Source organism: Drosophila virilis, chromosome X, assembly GCF_030788295.1.
Source record: "Drosophila virilis strain 15010-1051.87 chromosome X, Dvir_AGI_RSII-ME, whole genome shotgun sequence".
Classification (NCBI taxonomy): Eukaryota; Metazoa; Arthropoda; class Insecta; order Diptera; family Drosophilidae; genus Drosophila; species Drosophila virilis.
Window position 1 is genome coordinate 9,213,334 of NC_091543.1, and position 16,916 is coordinate 9,230,249.

At 43.0% G+C, this 16,916-nt stretch overlaps 5 protein-coding genes across 7 annotated transcripts; 2 read left to right on the plus strand and 3 right to left on the minus strand.

Moving 5' to 3' along the window:
• Positions 1-954: 954 nt before the first annotated feature.
• LOC6633518 (uncharacterized) lies at positions 955-2,868 on the plus strand. Its single transcript, XM_002057030.4, has one exon. It carries the CDS (start codon positions 1,216-1,218, stop codon positions 1,819-1,821), a length of 606 nt encoding a protein of 201 aa, XP_002057066.1. The 5' UTR covers positions 955-1,215; the 3' UTR covers positions 1,822-2,868.
• A 2,207-nt stretch (positions 2,869-5,075) lies between these two features.
• LOC6633519 (uncharacterized) lies at positions 5,076-6,330 on the minus strand. Its single transcript, XM_070209518.1, has 2 exons — positions 6,258-6,330; positions 5,076-6,198 (listed from the first exon to the last, which is right to left on the minus strand). Exons 1-2 carry the CDS (start codon positions 6,261-6,263, stop codon positions 5,176-5,178), a joined length of 1,029 nt encoding a protein of 342 aa, XP_070065619.1. The 5' UTR covers positions 6,264-6,330; the 3' UTR covers positions 5,076-5,175.
• A 2,407-nt stretch (positions 6,331-8,737) lies between these two features.
• Rab40 (RAS oncogene family member Rab40) lies at positions 8,738-11,103 on the minus strand. 3 transcript variants are annotated; one of them, XM_015169999.3, is made up of 5 exons: positions 10,945-11,103; positions 10,122-10,280; positions 9,843-10,066; positions 9,564-9,786; positions 8,738-9,495 (listed from the first exon to the last, which is right to left on the minus strand). In XM_015169999.3, the coding sequence occupies exons 2-5, from the start codon at positions 10,252-10,254 to the stop codon at positions 9,278-9,280; spliced, it is 798 nt and encodes a 265-aa protein (XP_015025485.1). In that variant the 5' UTR covers positions 10,255-10,280; positions 10,945-11,103; the 3' UTR covers positions 8,738-9,277. The 3 variants fall into 3 exon arrangements, with proteins under 3 accessions (XP_015025485.1, XP_002057068.2, XP_032296588.1); XM_002057032.4 differs by having other exon boundaries at positions 10,122-10,277; positions 10,945-11,101; XM_032440697.2 differs by lacking the exon at positions 10,945-11,103 and having other exon boundaries at positions 9,843-10,036.
• Positions 11,104-11,278: 175 nt separating this feature from the next.
• Cht11 (Chitinase 11) lies at positions 11,279-13,253 on the plus strand. The gene is made up of 2 exons (XM_002057033.4): positions 11,279-12,216; positions 12,280-13,253. The coding sequence occupies exons 1-2, from the start codon at positions 11,279-11,281 to the stop codon at positions 12,656-12,658; spliced, it is 1,317 nt and encodes a 438-aa protein (XP_002057069.1). The 3' UTR covers positions 12,659-13,253.
• Tmf (TATA element modulatory factor) lies at positions 13,125-16,911 on the minus strand. Its single transcript, XM_002057034.4, has 5 exons — positions 16,119-16,911; positions 14,420-15,998; positions 14,076-14,343; positions 13,769-13,996; positions 13,125-13,705 (listed from the first exon to the last, which is right to left on the minus strand). Exons 1-5 carry the CDS (start codon positions 16,735-16,737, stop codon positions 13,487-13,489), a joined length of 2,913 nt encoding a protein of 970 aa, XP_002057070.1. The 5' UTR covers positions 16,738-16,911; the 3' UTR covers positions 13,125-13,486.
• Between the last annotated feature and the right edge of the window lie 5 nt (positions 16,912-16,916).

Genomic DNA, 16,916 nt, shown 5'->3' on the forward strand with positions numbered 1-16,916 from the left:
GTAGCATAAATCATTTATTAACCTAAACTAACGCACACACACACAGATGCGACACTTTAATAAACTTGTGTTTTTGTCATAAAAGTGATAGAAGAAATTAAATGTTACCAACAACTGACAACTAACAACAACTATTACTACGCAACAACAACAACAACAACAGAGCAGTTATGTTTTTATTTTCATTTCAAAGCTGAAAGCATTTAATGCACAGTGGTTCAATGCTTGACAACGACTGAACGAAATGTTGGACTCAAAATGAAGCTCTTAAAGAATTGCATAAAACTCGAACCTAGGTTATAAACATTTATCAGTGGAACGGTTAAATTTTATTAAAATTTTATATATTATATACTTATTCATTTATTAATTCGTTTTAGGAGTCGCCACCTTCAAGGCTTGTGAGGAGAAAAGTGAAGCAATTAATAGTTAAGTTTGATCAAAATATTTTGGAAAGACTTAGTATTTTTCTAAACACCACCATTGAATGCATCTTACCATATTGGGTAAATACAAATTTTCGGTGATCAATTAATTTAGCCCGCAACTTCTTTTTGAAAATATCTACGGCTAGCAATATTTTCAGTAGAACGGGCAATTAGAGACAAAATATTTAATTGTTTCATTTATAGTTAGAGACTTTTTTATATCTATTTAACGTTTGACAGCACTGAAAAGTGTTGGTGAGCTAAATGAAAACAGCATTCGCATAACGTTTGCATCTTAAGCTTATCTGTAAGTAAATGACATTGCATTTTAATAAACAAATCTATTGCAAACAATACAAAACCTAAGCTTGTGCGAGAAAATTATATTTCACAATAATGAACCACTGTACGCGGCTGACCGTTTCAAAAAAGCGTGCGTCGGAATTTTCTCTAATTAATTCATTTGTAAGTCCACGAATGTGTTGTGTGTGTGTGTGTGTGTGTGTGTGTGATAAGTGTGTGAGCTGTGCTCTCTGACGGTCTGTGGCCCAGTGCGTCGCTTGGCCAAAGTCAGTTGGTGCAATACCAGCCTAGAATGAGCTGGTTAGCTCCATAAGCTCCACACGGAATTCCCATAATTATTTTTGCGTATCATATAATTTTTTTAATGTGGGCGTGCTCAAGTGCAAATTGAAATTGGTATTAAAAACACGCGCTATTGAAAAGCAAAACAAGTGTTGTAAAAGAGAGCAATATTGGTGAACATGTGCCCAATCAGAGCTTAGGCATGCAACTGATCCTTCCAACACTGGCAGCTGTGCTGCGACTGCAGCTCCTCTTGATCTGCAGCTGGCAACTAGTGTACGCATTGGTGCCGTTGCGGCGCAACATAATCAAGGTGCGGACGAGCGGCTTTCTGCCATTTGAATCGGATCTGGTGCTGCCGCTGGGCATATTGCGTCAGCTGCAGGCACAGGAGCGTGTCTCGCGCCTGCTGCCCCAACAGCCGGCGCTGCGCTACGCGAAGCCGGCGCGTAGGAAACCCAAGCCAAAGGTCAAGCAACAGGTGCGCCTGGAGCGCGCCCATATGCGCGGCCACAGCGATGCGGATGCGGGCATCCAAATGTACAATCTGATCGATGACGATGGCGAGCTGCTGCTCAATCTGCGCGTGCACAGCGACACCGCGAGCAACATCATCGGCCCGGACAGCGGCACGCCCTGGCGACCATCGAAGTGGCGGCCCACAACTGCTGCACCATCGATAACATCATCCTCGCCGCGCCCACTGCCGCTCCATCAATACCTGAGCGGCAACAGCGTGGAGCAGGCGGCAACAATGACACAGCAGCGACGCATGTTTGGCGCTCGACAAGATTGGATCTACAAGTAATAACCAGGCGCAGCCCCAAGAGCCCACATCTTTAATTACAAATCTTTAACTTATCTTTACACACATACATTTATTGTTAACCACACGCACCAGCACACACGCACACATTCACAACCACAAGCAGCAAATACATTTTACTCAAGAAGAAGAAATCGTGAAGAAATGGGCCTATTAATCAGCTCGTTTAGCTCATTAGGCGTATAGTAATGGGCTGCCTGATGAGCTCCAAGCCGATGGATGACAACAACAAACCAAAACCAGTTGCACTTTTCAAAATATGCTGCTGCTGCGCTTAAAACCCATTGAGAATTATAATAATTGAATAATGAACGTGAAACCTGAGTAAAACATGAATATCAATGAGCTGATGATTAATAAGTAACTGTGAGTTAATTGTGGCTCATTTATTAGTTTGCTCTAATGCGCTCCCTAAATTGATGACGTGTGATGAAATGTGTAAGGTTTCAAAACAAGACCTGAGAGAACGGCCCATTCTCTGCGGGATGCCAAAAATTAAATATTATAAATAATGTCTGGAATTGCCGCAAACAAAGCAAAAAGTAAAAGTGATCTAGCTGCTATTACAAGAATTCAAACTTTCCTCTAGATAAACAATTCAACACAAAAACGGCAGCTGTGTTTCTTTCTCCCTCAGCCTGACAATATAGAGGCTTCTTATTGCATAGCTTCGGTATTTATTGTCCGATCATAATAAGGAATAAATGTGACAGACAAATGTGTGTAAATGCCAAAGGCTATAACTGAACATTTACAATTTTGGTGGCAACGGAGAGGTACCCAAAAAATATTACTCATTCTAAATCTGCGATGAAATTTGAAGTCTGTGACTATACAGTCTCTGAAATGAACTCATTCATATATTCGACAGACAGACGAGCGGAGATACAAACACAGACAATAATATATATGTAATTAACTTATGAGGTCGTAGACACTATAAACGATAGCATCAACTTTATCTGACCTATATGTAAAATATATTCTTATTTACATAAATATATATTTGTAATTACGTACTCACCTGTAAAATCACACGTTCGATTATATTCATCGTCATCTATTAGTGGGCGGGAGACGAACTTTTATATAAACACATCACTGAAAGAAGATAAAAGCAAAATAAATGTTTTATTAGCTTGAAATAGTGAGAATCGCGTAGTAGAGCAATATTTTTAAAAAGTTTTTACCTATATTTTAAATATTATACGAGATAGTTGTGTTACCAATACATACCTTTTGCTCAAGCTGCCTCCTCCTCTAATATTAAGCCGGTGCTTCCTTCTATTAGTAAGTTTCCGTCTCCTCCAAAATTACAGCTGCCGCCTCCTTCTTGGCTGAAGCTGCCACCTCCTCTAACATTAAAGCCGCCGTTGTCTCCCTTGTTCAAGCTGCCACCTCCTCTGGCATTGAAGCCATCGCTCCCTTCCGACTCCCCAATAGTTGATGCCGCCGCCTCCTGCTCTGCCCAAGCTGCCGCCTCCTTCTTAGCTAAAGTTGTCTCCCTTGTTCAACATGTCACCTCCTCTAATATTAAAGCCGCCGCTTCCTTCCGATTCCCCAATAGTTGATGCCGCCGCCTCCTGCTTTGCCCAAGCTGCCGATTCCTCTATAGTTGAAGGCAACATCTCATCCAATATCAGAGCCGCCACCTCCTGCGCAAGTCGCCGAATCCTCCTTTGCAGTCTCCTATAAGAATAATGCCGCCGCCTCCTGCTTTGCCCAAGCTGCCGACTCCTCCTTTGCTTAAGTTGCAGTCTCCTCCTATGCTCAAGCTGCCGTCTTCCCATGGTTGAAGTCGCCGCCTCCTCCTTTGCTCAAGCCGCCTCCTGCGATTGAAAAGTCTATGGCTCATTGAGGCTTACTTGAATTTATGAGAATCGAGTAGTAGGGCATTTATTAAGAATGAGTTTTGGTCATGCATATAAACATAAAATAGACATATATACATATATATACATACATATACATATACATATATATATATATATATATATATTCAAACATACGCACTTACATACATGAATACATTCATACATACATACATACATACATACATATATACATACTACATGACTCGTACATAAGTGCACACATAAATACATACACGCATGCATACATATATGCATACATATATACATGCACATAAGCATACATACACACATTTATACAATGATACATACTTTCATACATATGTATATACCCACATACATATATGCATGCATGTATGCGTACAAACAGACACACACACACACACACACACACACACACACACACACACACACACACACACACACACACACACACACACACACACACACACAGACACAGACACACACACAGACACACACACAGACACACACACAGACACACACACAGACACACAAACAGACACACAGACACACACACAGACACACACACAGACACAGACACACACACAGACACACACTCACACACGCACTCACACACGCACTCACACACGCACACACACACACACGCACACACACACACACACACACACACACACACACACACACACACACACACACACACACACACACACACACACACACACACACACACAGACACAGACACACACACAGACACACACACAGACACACACACAGACACACACACAGACACACAAACAGACACACAGACACACACACAGACACACACACAGACACAGACACACACACAGACACACACTCACACACGCACTCACACACGCACTCACACACGCACACACACACACACGCACACACACACACACACACACACACACACACACACACACACACACACACACACACGCACACGCACATACTTACATACATACATACATTCACACATGTATACATAAATACACATAGCAGTTTTATACTTAGAATTGTAAATAACATATTTTCATCTAGTTCCATTCCGTGAAAAACTTAAATTTAATCGTACTACTCATATAGAACTCGACGTCTTGGGGTAAATTTTCTAAAGATAATTGAAAATAAGTTTCAAATCTATCGAATCCAGAAACAAAGTCTGGAATCAACTGTTAAACAACATGGAAATGGTTAAATGATGAACTGAGATTTCATTGAGTTACATTTCTTTTAAATAGTGCTCGAATATAACTAGAAAATATTGAATTTAATATTGTTTAATCTCTGAATAGGTATTTATTTTTCAACAGAAAAAAAAGTGTTTCACGCTTAAAGAACTAATGGATATCATCCAAAAAAAAAAAAAAATGGGGCAAGGGGCTACTAAAACTATTTAACAAAGGAGGTCACAGTCATGACACAGTTCAAATCACAGAACAACTGGGCACAGTTGAGGGGATTACTTCCAGCTAACGACGGGGGGCAGGTAACCGGGCTGGGGAGCTGAGGCAACTGGGGGCAGGTACTCGTTGTGGGAGGCAACGGGCGCTGGGGCGCCTTCTTCGTGAATGACCTTAACGGTCTTCACCTCCTCATGGACATGATCGCCGCCATGGGAGTAGCCACCGGCATAGCCGCCACCGCCGCCCAAAGCATAGCCGCCATCCTCATGAATAACCTTGACAGTCTTGACCTCCTGATGACCACCTCCGTGCGAGAAGTCATGATGAACCGCTGGAGCCTCCTCATGAATAACCTTAACGGTTTTCACTTCTTGGTGGGCATGACCGCCACCGTAGCCAATATCGCCACCGCCGTGGGAGAAGCCGCCAGCGTAGCCACCACCGCCGCCCAGAGCATAGCCGCCATCTTCGTGAATGACCTTCACAGTCTTGACCTCCTGGTGACCACCGAAGCTGTGATGAGCAACTGGTGCCTCCTCGTGAATAACTTTAACGGTCTTGACCTCTTGATGGGCATGGCCAATATCGTGTCCACCACCATGAGAGAATCCGCCGGTGTAACCGCCGCCGCCCAAAGCATAGCCGCCATCCTGGTGAATAACCTTCACAGTCTTGACCTCCTGGTGACCACCAAAGCTGTGATGAGCAGCTGGCGCTTCCTGGTGGATGACTTTAATGGTTTTCACCTCCTGATGATGGCCACCATGGCCATGATAAGCAGGTGCTTCCTGGTGAACAACTTTGATGGTCTTCACCTCGTGCCCGCCATGACCACCGCCATAACCGCCGCCATAACCGCCGCCATAGCCGCCGCCATGACCACCGCCATGACCACCATAGCTGCCTTCGTGAATGACCTTGACGGTGCGCACCTCAGTATGTCCATGGCCATGACCACCACCGCCACCGCCGCCGCTGCCGATGCCATAACTGTAACCTCCACCGCCGCCGCCGCCACCACCTCCAATGATGCCAGCGGAGCTGGTGGCAACAAGTGCGGCGAATAAACACACAAAGATCTGTTGAAGAAATTTGAGCATTAGAATTGAACCCGGTTGGGCGACGCCTGGCTGCTTACCTTCATTGCTGGAAGTTTCTTGCTTGGGACGAAATCTGTGAAACTTCACGTAGCTGAAGAATGGAAACCGATGAGGCGACTGATGACCAGCTCCAAGCAGCTGCCCGCTTATATACGCCGGCAAAACGATTATGCTGATGCGTCCGGGGCCTTGCCCAATGCGCCGTTGTTGCGGCTTTCGCCTGAAGCGGACCGCGCTGCTGTTTTGCTTTCGTCATCGATGCGCAGGCCCCCCAAATTGGACTTTATGGTACAGTTGAGCGGCGTGGAGGGGTCTATGCGTTGTGGAGCAGTAAATTGCTAAAAAATTCAAATGAGACACAAAAAACCCGTTGACCAGCATTTCCAAAAAGAAAAGAAAGAAATAAAACCAAGCATCAGGCATAGACAAACCGGTGCGTTTATCAAAGGTAGGTCATGTCATTGCCTGACCTCGGCAGCATTTACTTCGAATCCATCACTTTCTATGACCCTATTAAAGATCACCAGATATATGTGCCTAACAAACTACTGAGCTCGAAGTTCAAGCTGCATTACGTAAGCTTTAAGCTTATGCTAAGCTTTCCGTTGAGAGTACTTACGCTTTATTTTATGCTCAAAGCTTCTCAACTGTTCTTAAAGCTGGTCAATTGTCTTAAAGCTTCCGACATGTCTCAAACAAAAGCTTTGCTGGCTTCTCAGCTTGAAAGCTGCTAAAAAGCCTTAAAGCTGTTCTTAATGTCAAACAAACGCTTTCAACTACTTTTCAACTATAATAGTATTAGTTTAATTTGCAAATAACTTAAAAGGGAGAAATGGCAAGGCAACAAAAACATACAAAAAGACCCGAAAAAAACAGAAAACATACAAAACATTAAATTTATGTTAATGTTTGCATCTGTTTATTGTTTTATGTTTATTTCTTTTTTTTTCGAAGCTGTTTTTATGTTTCTTTCATTGAGCTCTCCCTGATTTGTTAAATCTATAACGCCCATAGCCAAGTTTTTTCATTCATTTTATTTAATCTGGTTTTAGTTTTTATTGTTGCTTTTAGCTGGTTTTGGTATCAAATGGAAATCATGTCAAACTTTGTAGATTGACCAACATGGTCTTCGTTTGTGATTGTGTAAACGTCTTTGCGAATTTTAAATAGCCATTAAAAATGAAATCGCACGCTATTTTTTTTCATTTTTTTTGCATTCCGCATAATAATAAGAAAAATCAATTTATGCATTTCAATAGCATAACAATATTTAATTGGCTTTTCATTAGGCAAATCAATCAACAAATGTGTGAAGCATGCAACACACCTATTCAAAATTAAAAATTATAAAACTCTGCAGATGACACCCTTTTTCGCAGCTGATATATGCAGTTGCTGGGAAGGTTAAAGGTTGGTATTTAGTTTAAACAAACAAAAATGTATAATTAATTAACTGAAATTTTTGTAGAGGAACATATGTATGCCAATATGTGTGCCAAATTAACTCAGATGTACCCTCTTGAAGACTTTTTTGTTTGGTAAAGATAATATTTGTTAAATTTTAAGAATATATCAAAAACATTTTCGACAAAATAGTGTATGACAAACATTTTTTTTTTTTATTTGTTTGTGCCCAAAATGTTCAATATTTTGGCAACTTTTTGGCAGTTATCGAGTAGATGAGTTGTCTAAATGGCAGCTAATAAGGATGCGAGTTCAAATCCCTGCATTCCACAATGCACTGTGTTAACCAAAGGCTATTGTTGGCAGTGCTATTAAGCTATAAAGCTATATTATATGTATAAATTATATTTTGTAATTTAATTTAATAATTGTGACTGCGCTTTATAGATTTTTCACACCTAGCTTTGAAGCAATTCAAAACGGCATAATACATACGAGAATCTATTATATTATTCTAGCACATATACTGTTTGCATTGGTGAGATCGACTCGGTTAAAGAGAACATAAGCTTAAACTTACATGATCTTTGCGACTGTCCAATGCCTATTAAATCTTACGATAAAGTGTCAAGTTGGTCGAAGTATTGTGTGCTTAATATAAAATTGATAATTTCTAAAAAATTTTACTTTCAACAAGAAGTTGCGAAACACTAATGCCGAGTTTACAACTAAATCGGAAAAGAATTGATATAGAAAATCAAAAACCTAAAGTAAAAAGAGTTAATAAGGGTCTACTCAACAATTTGTTTAACATAACTATTTTAAATAAGTATTGATAGACCACCATCAATATGGCAATAGCAATAGATACAATTATGTGCAACAGATGCGCATGTGTCATATAATAATACAAAGTATTCCATGATAATATTTGTATCACATCAACCGAACTTTCACTTTGTTCGCGTATTGTACTGAAATAGAATGAGATGGATAGCTAGCAAAGACAAAGATGGCGCATATTATAGTTTTAGTTGTTTTGCATGTTTATCATCATTATCATCATCATCATCAAAAATCAGTATCATCATTATTATAATCATCATCTTAGCAATTCGTTTGTTCCAACGCCTTCTTTTAATTACATAAATTTCTACGAATATTAATTGTTAACAAAAATGAAAATTAAAAAAAAATAGAGAAGGAATACCTTGTATCAGTGTATACTATATCCAGCGTATTAGATTATACAAATATAATAATAATATTAACAACATTACAATTATGCGTTATTAAATTTAGTGATAATGGTAATCATTATAAAAAAATAAAAAAAATATATATATGTATATCGTATAGTATATGTATATAATAATTACATACATATATAGCATTTTTATAATAATTAGTATGTATAGGATGTAAAAATATAACCATCGCTCTCATACGATAATAAATATTAATGCTGATGACATATTTGTATTGAAGAAAATACTCGCGCATGTTACGGTGTGAGTGTATGAGTGTGTGAGTGTGTGTGTGTGTTTTTCTGTGTACATATGTTGAAGCTTAGGAAGTAAAGTAGGTTGTAGATTTACGCGCAATTGCGCAGCTGTTGCGTAGGCAGTTCCATAAACCACCTACAAGCCAGCAATCACGCGATCGCACAACTGTTGCGACTGTGGCTGGTTGGCGTCTTGCAGCGATTCCGGCTCTTTGAGTTTTGCGTTAACGAATTGTAGCACTGTGACGTCGTCATGGCATACGACTTGAGTGTCGATTTAACGGAGGGCGGCAGGTGCAACGAATCTATAGCATAAACACTTGTGCGACGCACAATTGTCCGACAGCAGAGCTCCTGCAGCGACAGCACTGTAAATGAATATGCATGAATATGAATTAAATAATCAACTATTGATTGGGCAGGAGGGCAGCCTTACCCTTGTTGCTGCGCCAAATGTGCTCCATGCCATTGCGATGTAGCGCCATGCGCGCCAATTCGCAGAAAGATTCGCGAATATTGAAATCGCAGAGTGGTGATATCTCAAAGCAGGACATATTATTGCGCGATGCGTAGGTCTCCGCCTGTTTGGCGGCCACCTGACGTTTGTAGGCCAAATGCAAGCGATTGCCTACAAGCACTTTGGGTATGCCGGGCGCATGCTACAAATAGATTTAATAATTATTTCCTTAAAATTGGGTCCATTTGGGGTACTCACCTCCTCGACCTCTTTTAGCCAGCGATCGATGCCGTCGAAGCTCCATTTATTTGTTATATCATATACTAATATAATACCCTGGGCACCGCGCGAATACGAGCGTATTATGGTGCAGAAACGCCCCTGGCCGGAGGTATCCCAAATCTGTAGCTTGACCCGCTTACCCTCCAGCAATATTGTTGTCGTTTTATACGCTACCGTTTGCAATATGTGAGAGGAGCAATCTGTATATGAGTTGGGATATGATGGATGCATAATAATATTAAGCAAACTACTTACCGTTGCCGCTGCAGAAGGGGCTCTCGGTTGAGGGATCCTCAAGATTAGAGAGTATTTCATGTTTGCCCACATCGCTGTCCCCCACCAGAAGCACCTTTAACAGATAATCGTAGTCTTTTGTCATGGTTCTCATACAGCTGAACCCTGTTGCTGAACCTGCTGCAACAACAATAACAAAACAAAAAAAAAAGCAGGTTAGTTACCATTTTTAACAAGCCAAAGAATGCGAGTCCAAGTTCTTGTTGCTTGTGGCTGTTGCTCGGCTCCGGTTAACCGGTATGGGCGGAGAGAGGGGAGGTGTATAAGCTGCGCCAGATAAGCGCACACACTCACATACACACTCACACACACACACACACGCGCACACAACGAACAGAAACACAAACTGCAAGGTGCCAAAGTCGAACCGGCAATTTTTTTTATAATGTGGGCAGAGTAACATTTATCTAGTGAGTCATTCAGCAGAGACACACAGATACAAATAGGTTCGTGCACACAGCCGTGCATATGCAAATGGGCGTGATTCCACCAAAAAAAAATATGCATATACATATATACATATATATATATGAAATACAACCTAGAAGAAAAAAAAAAAGGCAAGTAGTTTCTGCTTTTCGCCGGTTTGCACCACCCTACGCTGCGCATTAGGGTGTTCGTTGCGTTTTATGGCTGGCCAGTCATTTGGGTGTGTTTTGTTTTGCACCGCAAGCGAGGCGACAATAACAACGAAAACAACAGCAGCAACACATCAGGCGCACACTCATACACACACAGTGAAAAACAATGGGCAAATTATACAAACATTAAGGCTGACACTCACACACTGTAATTGTATTTTAAAGTATTGTACAGCAACAGTAGCTATTTATTGTTTACGCGCAACATTTGCATTTTGTCGTTTTTAAATTTGCAAAAAAAAAACACGCGAGCATAGAAATTGCAGCACAATCGACGGAAATTTATTTTACCCAAATACGCATATGCACATGCGAATAGAGTTGCAGCCTCATGCACATATCGCCAATCTCGCACTATCGATGGAATTCGCATGCTATCGATAATTTTCTTCTTTTTTTTTTTTGTTTTGATTACACTGGCTTTTGAACCAATCCAACAACTCTACGTCGTTTTCATTTGTGACAGCAATAAAAATAATGGTGAATTATATCGAGCTACAAAGTGATCTGCTGCAGAAAGCAAACGCTAATGCAGAGGCGCAAAGGCTAAGAAGGCGCGTGCTAATGGTCCGTTACATTCTGGTGTTTGCAATTGTCATATTTATATGCATCAGCGTACTTCCTCTTTGTTTTCCAACGATTAATCAAAATGTTGGGCAACAACAACAACAACAACGGCAAAGGCAACAAAAACAACGTCTTGTTTGCTATTATTCGACTTCAGGATTCGATAAATTGAACCTGTTGGATGTTCCCGGGGATTTGTGCACGCACATCAATATTGGAATTGCCAACTTGATCAACAGGACGCTGCATTTGTCGCCGCGCCTTGAACAAGTGCTGCAGAATGAGACTCGCCTATTTCGTGCCGCCCATCCGCAGGTGCATCTATTGCTCTGGATTGGCGGGGCCGACACTGGGCCTCAGTTTGCCGATATGGTCGTGAATCATGAACGCCGCAAACAATTCTTGCGCTCACTAAGAGCCGTGCTACACAAATATCCCAGCTTGGATGGCATCGATCTGGATTGGGAGTTTCCGAGCGCCTATAACAAGGAACGTGTCCACTTCTCCCAGTTGCTGCACGAAATTCGGCTGGAATGGCGCCGTGAACAACGCACCAACAATCTGCTCACCATGGCCGTGGCAGCGCCCGAAGGCATCGCATTCTTTGCCTACAACATACGCGAAATCAATCTTTACGTGGACTATGTGAATCTGATGACCTATGATTTTCATTTCTATCGCGAGGACACGCCCTTCACCGGCCTAAATGCGCCGCTCTTTGCCCGTCCCATGGAGCATTCCATCATGGGTACCTTCAACATCAATTACACCGTGCACTGGTGGTTGCAAAATGGATTGGAACCCAAGCGTTTGGTCATCGGCCTGCCCACCTATGGACATTCCTTTACGTGAGCATAACATTCTCCTTCATGTAGTCTTCAGTGTATTTATTAGCACCCACATTTTGACAGGCTTGTAAATCCATTAAACGCGCGCATAGGAGCACCTGCCTCGGGCTTTGGCAAGTGTGGCCGATTAGGATTCACCACGCTCTCGGAGACCTGCGAGTGCGCCAAAAGTTACATGTCGCCAAACTACACATACGACAATTACACCTGTTCTCCCTATCTGAATTCGCTGCAGGAATGGATATCATATGAGAGCACAAAGAGCATTGCATGCAAAGCAAGCTATGTCAAATCCTTGAACGTGGGCGGTCTAATGATCTTCTCCCTGAACACGGATGATTTGAACAACAATTGTGGTTATATGACGCGCAGTACCGGAAATGTTGCTAAGCCTGTTTTTCCACTAGCCAAGGCTGCCAATACAATCCTAACAGGATCCTGAAAATTGGTGATAAGAAAGGTTATTAAGTTGTGGGTGCCAACTAGGAAACTGTTTTAATGTATTATAGCTATATTCAGAATCGTTTAACGATACTTTCCGCACCTTATACGACGTTTGTTTTTATGTGTGTTGATATGATAAGTAGATCAAATGTTATTTATACTATATATGTATGTTTTTTTTTTTTTTTGATCTCAATAAGAACATTCATTATAATAGCTTTGTTGAGACTATTATAATGATGTCATATATGTGTGTTAGCAGCAAAGTTGATATAACCATGTGTTTTTAAAGTATATCAAAACTATATCATATATATACTCTAGGCTAAGTATATAAATATATCGTTACTTTACAAGGCTATTTAATCTTCGGCACACCAAAGATCGCAGCTTTATCTTGTTTTCAAATACCTCGATTGCGCGGCTAAAACGTACCGAAAAAAAAAAACTTATATTATAAGCAATTATCTAAGAATTATTTCTTTAATATCTATATGCATAAGTATAAATAAAAATTATCACAATCGATCCATATTCATAATATAACTAGAAATTTTAACACGCAAATTATATTTACTTGTATGTTAATATGACCATTTTGCGTATATAATTATTTGGATGGGACAGCTGTGTGGCGTAGTGGGGCAGGAATATCTGGTTGTTTGTTAGGTGACATACATAAATAAGCAAAAGGAATGGAAAAAAACAGCTTCGTTAAGTAATGCCCGAAGGAAAGCATAATACATTGCAGTTTGTTTGGGTAGAGAAGTAGATCCGACTGGATTGCCGGCTGTTAGGTACGTCTCAGCCATGCCAGGGACGGCAATCATGTGTGCTTGGGCGTTCGCTGCAGATTTGGTGGCGGCGCTGCGAGCAGCTCATCGATTTGTATTTTATACGCCTGCTTTAACTCTACCAGATCCAGTTCTAGCTCCTCGGTCCGCTCAACCTTCTCGCCGTACATCTGCAACAGCGCATCGTAGCGATGCTGCAGATCCTCATAGCATTTCTCCATGGCCTCGTATGATTGCACTTTCTCCTTCAACTGTGAGCAACAGATCATTTTATTGATAGCTACAATATTTATGCATCAGGCACTTGTACTAACCGTCTCCATTTCCATCGTCAAATTTGATATTTCATTGTCCAGCACGCCGCGTTCCGCCTGCAGACGCGACAGTTCCCACTGCAGATGCGTTAATTCGCCATCGCGCTGCTTAAGCAGCGCCTGCAGATGCTCCAGCGTTGTGGTGTTGCCGGCCAGAAAACTCAAATGCACGCCCTGAATCATGCCCGACTGCTGTCGTCCACTATTGGATGCACATTCCAAATCATCCTGTTGGCGAACATTATATTAACATGGTTTTAAATTTAGTTTACGCTTTTATTTATGTGAACTAAATTGATTTGCTTACGCCCTGCCAGTCAATAATTCCGCCCAGTGTATCCTCATTGGAGCCGCTCTCATCAGCCAGGCTGAGCGGCGGCGAGACGTGCAGCGGCTTCTGGCAGCGGTTCTCTGACAGCTCGCTGCTGGCCTTGACTGCCTCCACGGTTAGCTCGCTGCTCCGCTGAAAGGCGTGCAGTTTCCGCAGCTCCGCCTCGAGCTGCTGGCACTGTTCGGCCAATTGCTCCTGTTTGTCCTGGCGCTGCTTCAGTTGCGTCTGGAGTGTGCTTAATTGGCTAGACAGAGGGAAACCAAAAGCGGATTCAGGCTAGCCGTATGGCATTATGGATAAGATAAATTGTGTGCTCGCACCTTTTGTAGTCGTTTTCTTTGATTGTAGCATCCAGCTCCTGCTGGCGAAGCTGTATTTTTGCGCTCTCCGACTGCATGAGCGCATTGGCTAACTTCTCCTCAAGCAGGTCGCAGCGTGTGCGCAACAGTTCCTGTTTTTCTTGCTGCACTGTTTCGAGCTGCTGCAGCGAATGCAACTGAGACTGCGCATCCTCCAGCTTTTGCAGCAGCTGTTGCTCATCTTTGTTCCAGCTGGCGGTGCGCTGATTTAGCGTCTTTTGCAGCGACTCGATTTGCCGTATGAGCGGCGTTGTCGACACGCTCAGCTCCTGCGTACTGCTCTCGGCACGCAATTCGGCCGCTTCCAGACGACGTAGTAAATCGCGTTTCTCCTCGCGCATCTGCTGCTCCCGCTTGACCATGTTGTGCTCGGTAACGCGCAGCTTTTCGCGCATATCACTCAACTGCTGCACATACTCCTGATTCTCGGCCTGCATTTGGTTCTGTTCGTGCCGCTGGCGCTGCTGCAGATCACCTTTCACACCATCAAAGCTTGCCTGCAGCGCCGCCAGCTTGGACTGCAAGTCCTCGATGCGACTTCGGCATTCAGCATTTTCCTCATCTACGCGCCGTTTCTCATTGGTCATGCGGCAAACAGCCTCAATTTGAGTGCGTTCCATTTCCTCTTTGGCGGCCAGCGATTTTTTCAAGCGCTCGGATTCGCTGGATAGCTGTGAAATTTGCTCGCCATTCTTCTTTAGTAGCGTATCGGATGTCTTCTCCTTGGCGCGTAGCTTTTTAATAATGTTCGACTGCTGCAGTATCTCCTTGGACAGTTTCTCGCCCTCAGACTGAAGTGCAGTGATCATTTCATTGCATTCGGTCAGCTCATCCTTGGGTATCTTGTTGAGCAGCTCGTCCTTAAGGCTCTTGATTTGTATGCGCAACGCATCCCGTTCGCGTATGCTCGCCTGAAACTTCTTCTCCAGCGCCGACAGACGCTGCACTGCCTCATTGGCTTCGCTGCTATTGGCGCTGTTCTTGGCCGCCTCCACATGGGCGCAAAGCTGCTGGTTGCGCTCAAGCAGCTCCGCATTTTGGCGCTCTGATTGCAGCAGACGCTGCTCTCGCGCCTCAATAACCTGATTCAGCTCGCTAATGCGATGCACTAGCTTATCCAGTTCAGACTGTGAGTCCTCCGACAGCAGCGAGATCTCCGATGGCTCTCGGTGATGTCCCTTGCTTTTAAGGCCATGCAGGCCATGCGCATGGCCCTTAACACTTCCGCCGCAAAGCTCTTTGAACTTTTGGGGACTGGTGCGCGTTGTGGTGCTATTTGTGCTGGAATCACCGTTTGGATTCGAAATGATCTCAATGTCCGATGATGTGGACGAGTAGCTCTGGTCGGGCAGCTCCGTTTTGCTGCCATGCTGGCATGCCTCTGTGCTGGCCGGACTGCCTGCCGACTTGCTTTTGTGGCTTACCTGAAGCTGGATGTCTTCAAAACTTTGCGTAGAATCCGAATCAGCACCAGCGCCAGCCACATTAACAGTGGTCTGTGTGTCGCTAAATACCAATGCCTTCATGGTTTTGGTAGAATCTGCAAGGATAATCAAAACGAGTTCAGAAATGTTCGAGAATTGATTCTAAAATTAAATACGTTGATTTCAAATTAAAGATAGTAGAATACAAATTAGTAATGTTTAGTAGTGAATTTTACCATTCAAATGCAGTGAGTGATCATCATGATCCAAGTTAAGCGGTTGCCCATCGTCCCCGTCATCATCGTCATCGCCATTATCAGCATCCTCGTCGTCATCGTCATCATCGCCATCCGCATTGTCAGACGTGTCATTGCTGGCTATGATGACTATACTATCTGGCAGCGATGGATCTGTGTCGGGCGACATATTCATTTCACTAGCCGTTGTCGGCGCTGTTATTAGCTCCAATGACGACTCGGAGTTGTGTAAACAATCGGCGCCAGTTGGCGACGTGGGCGATGGCGATGATAGCAAGTCCACGGAATCTGACGTGGCTGACTGCCGTTTCGCAAACAGATTGGCCGTGGCTGGCGTTGAGGCATCGCTCGCTCTGGGCGGAATAGTTACCATCTCGTTGGCATGCGGATTATCATAGAACGTGGCCCCATCTATTGCTGAAGTGGCCAAAGTGCTTGGCGTTGCTGCCTTGGCGCCGGGCGTGGATGTTGCACTGCTGCTGCTGCTCGCCGCAGTGCCAGCGATGCCACTGCCAACGTGATCTGTTGCCTTGTTGTCATCATCTTGGATATCCAGCGCCTCAATTAGAACAGTTTTGGCTTTTTCGAACCAACTCATGCCGCCTATTAATGTTCCAATGCGCTAGCTGTGATACGCTTAGTGGCCGCAGCGCATTAATTAGTAAATTCTTTTGCAACAACTCCGATTTTACAAACACGAACACATAATTAACAAAACCTTTTATTTCGTAGCTGGTTGGCAGCATCAATGGCTATCGTACCAATATTTCGATATTT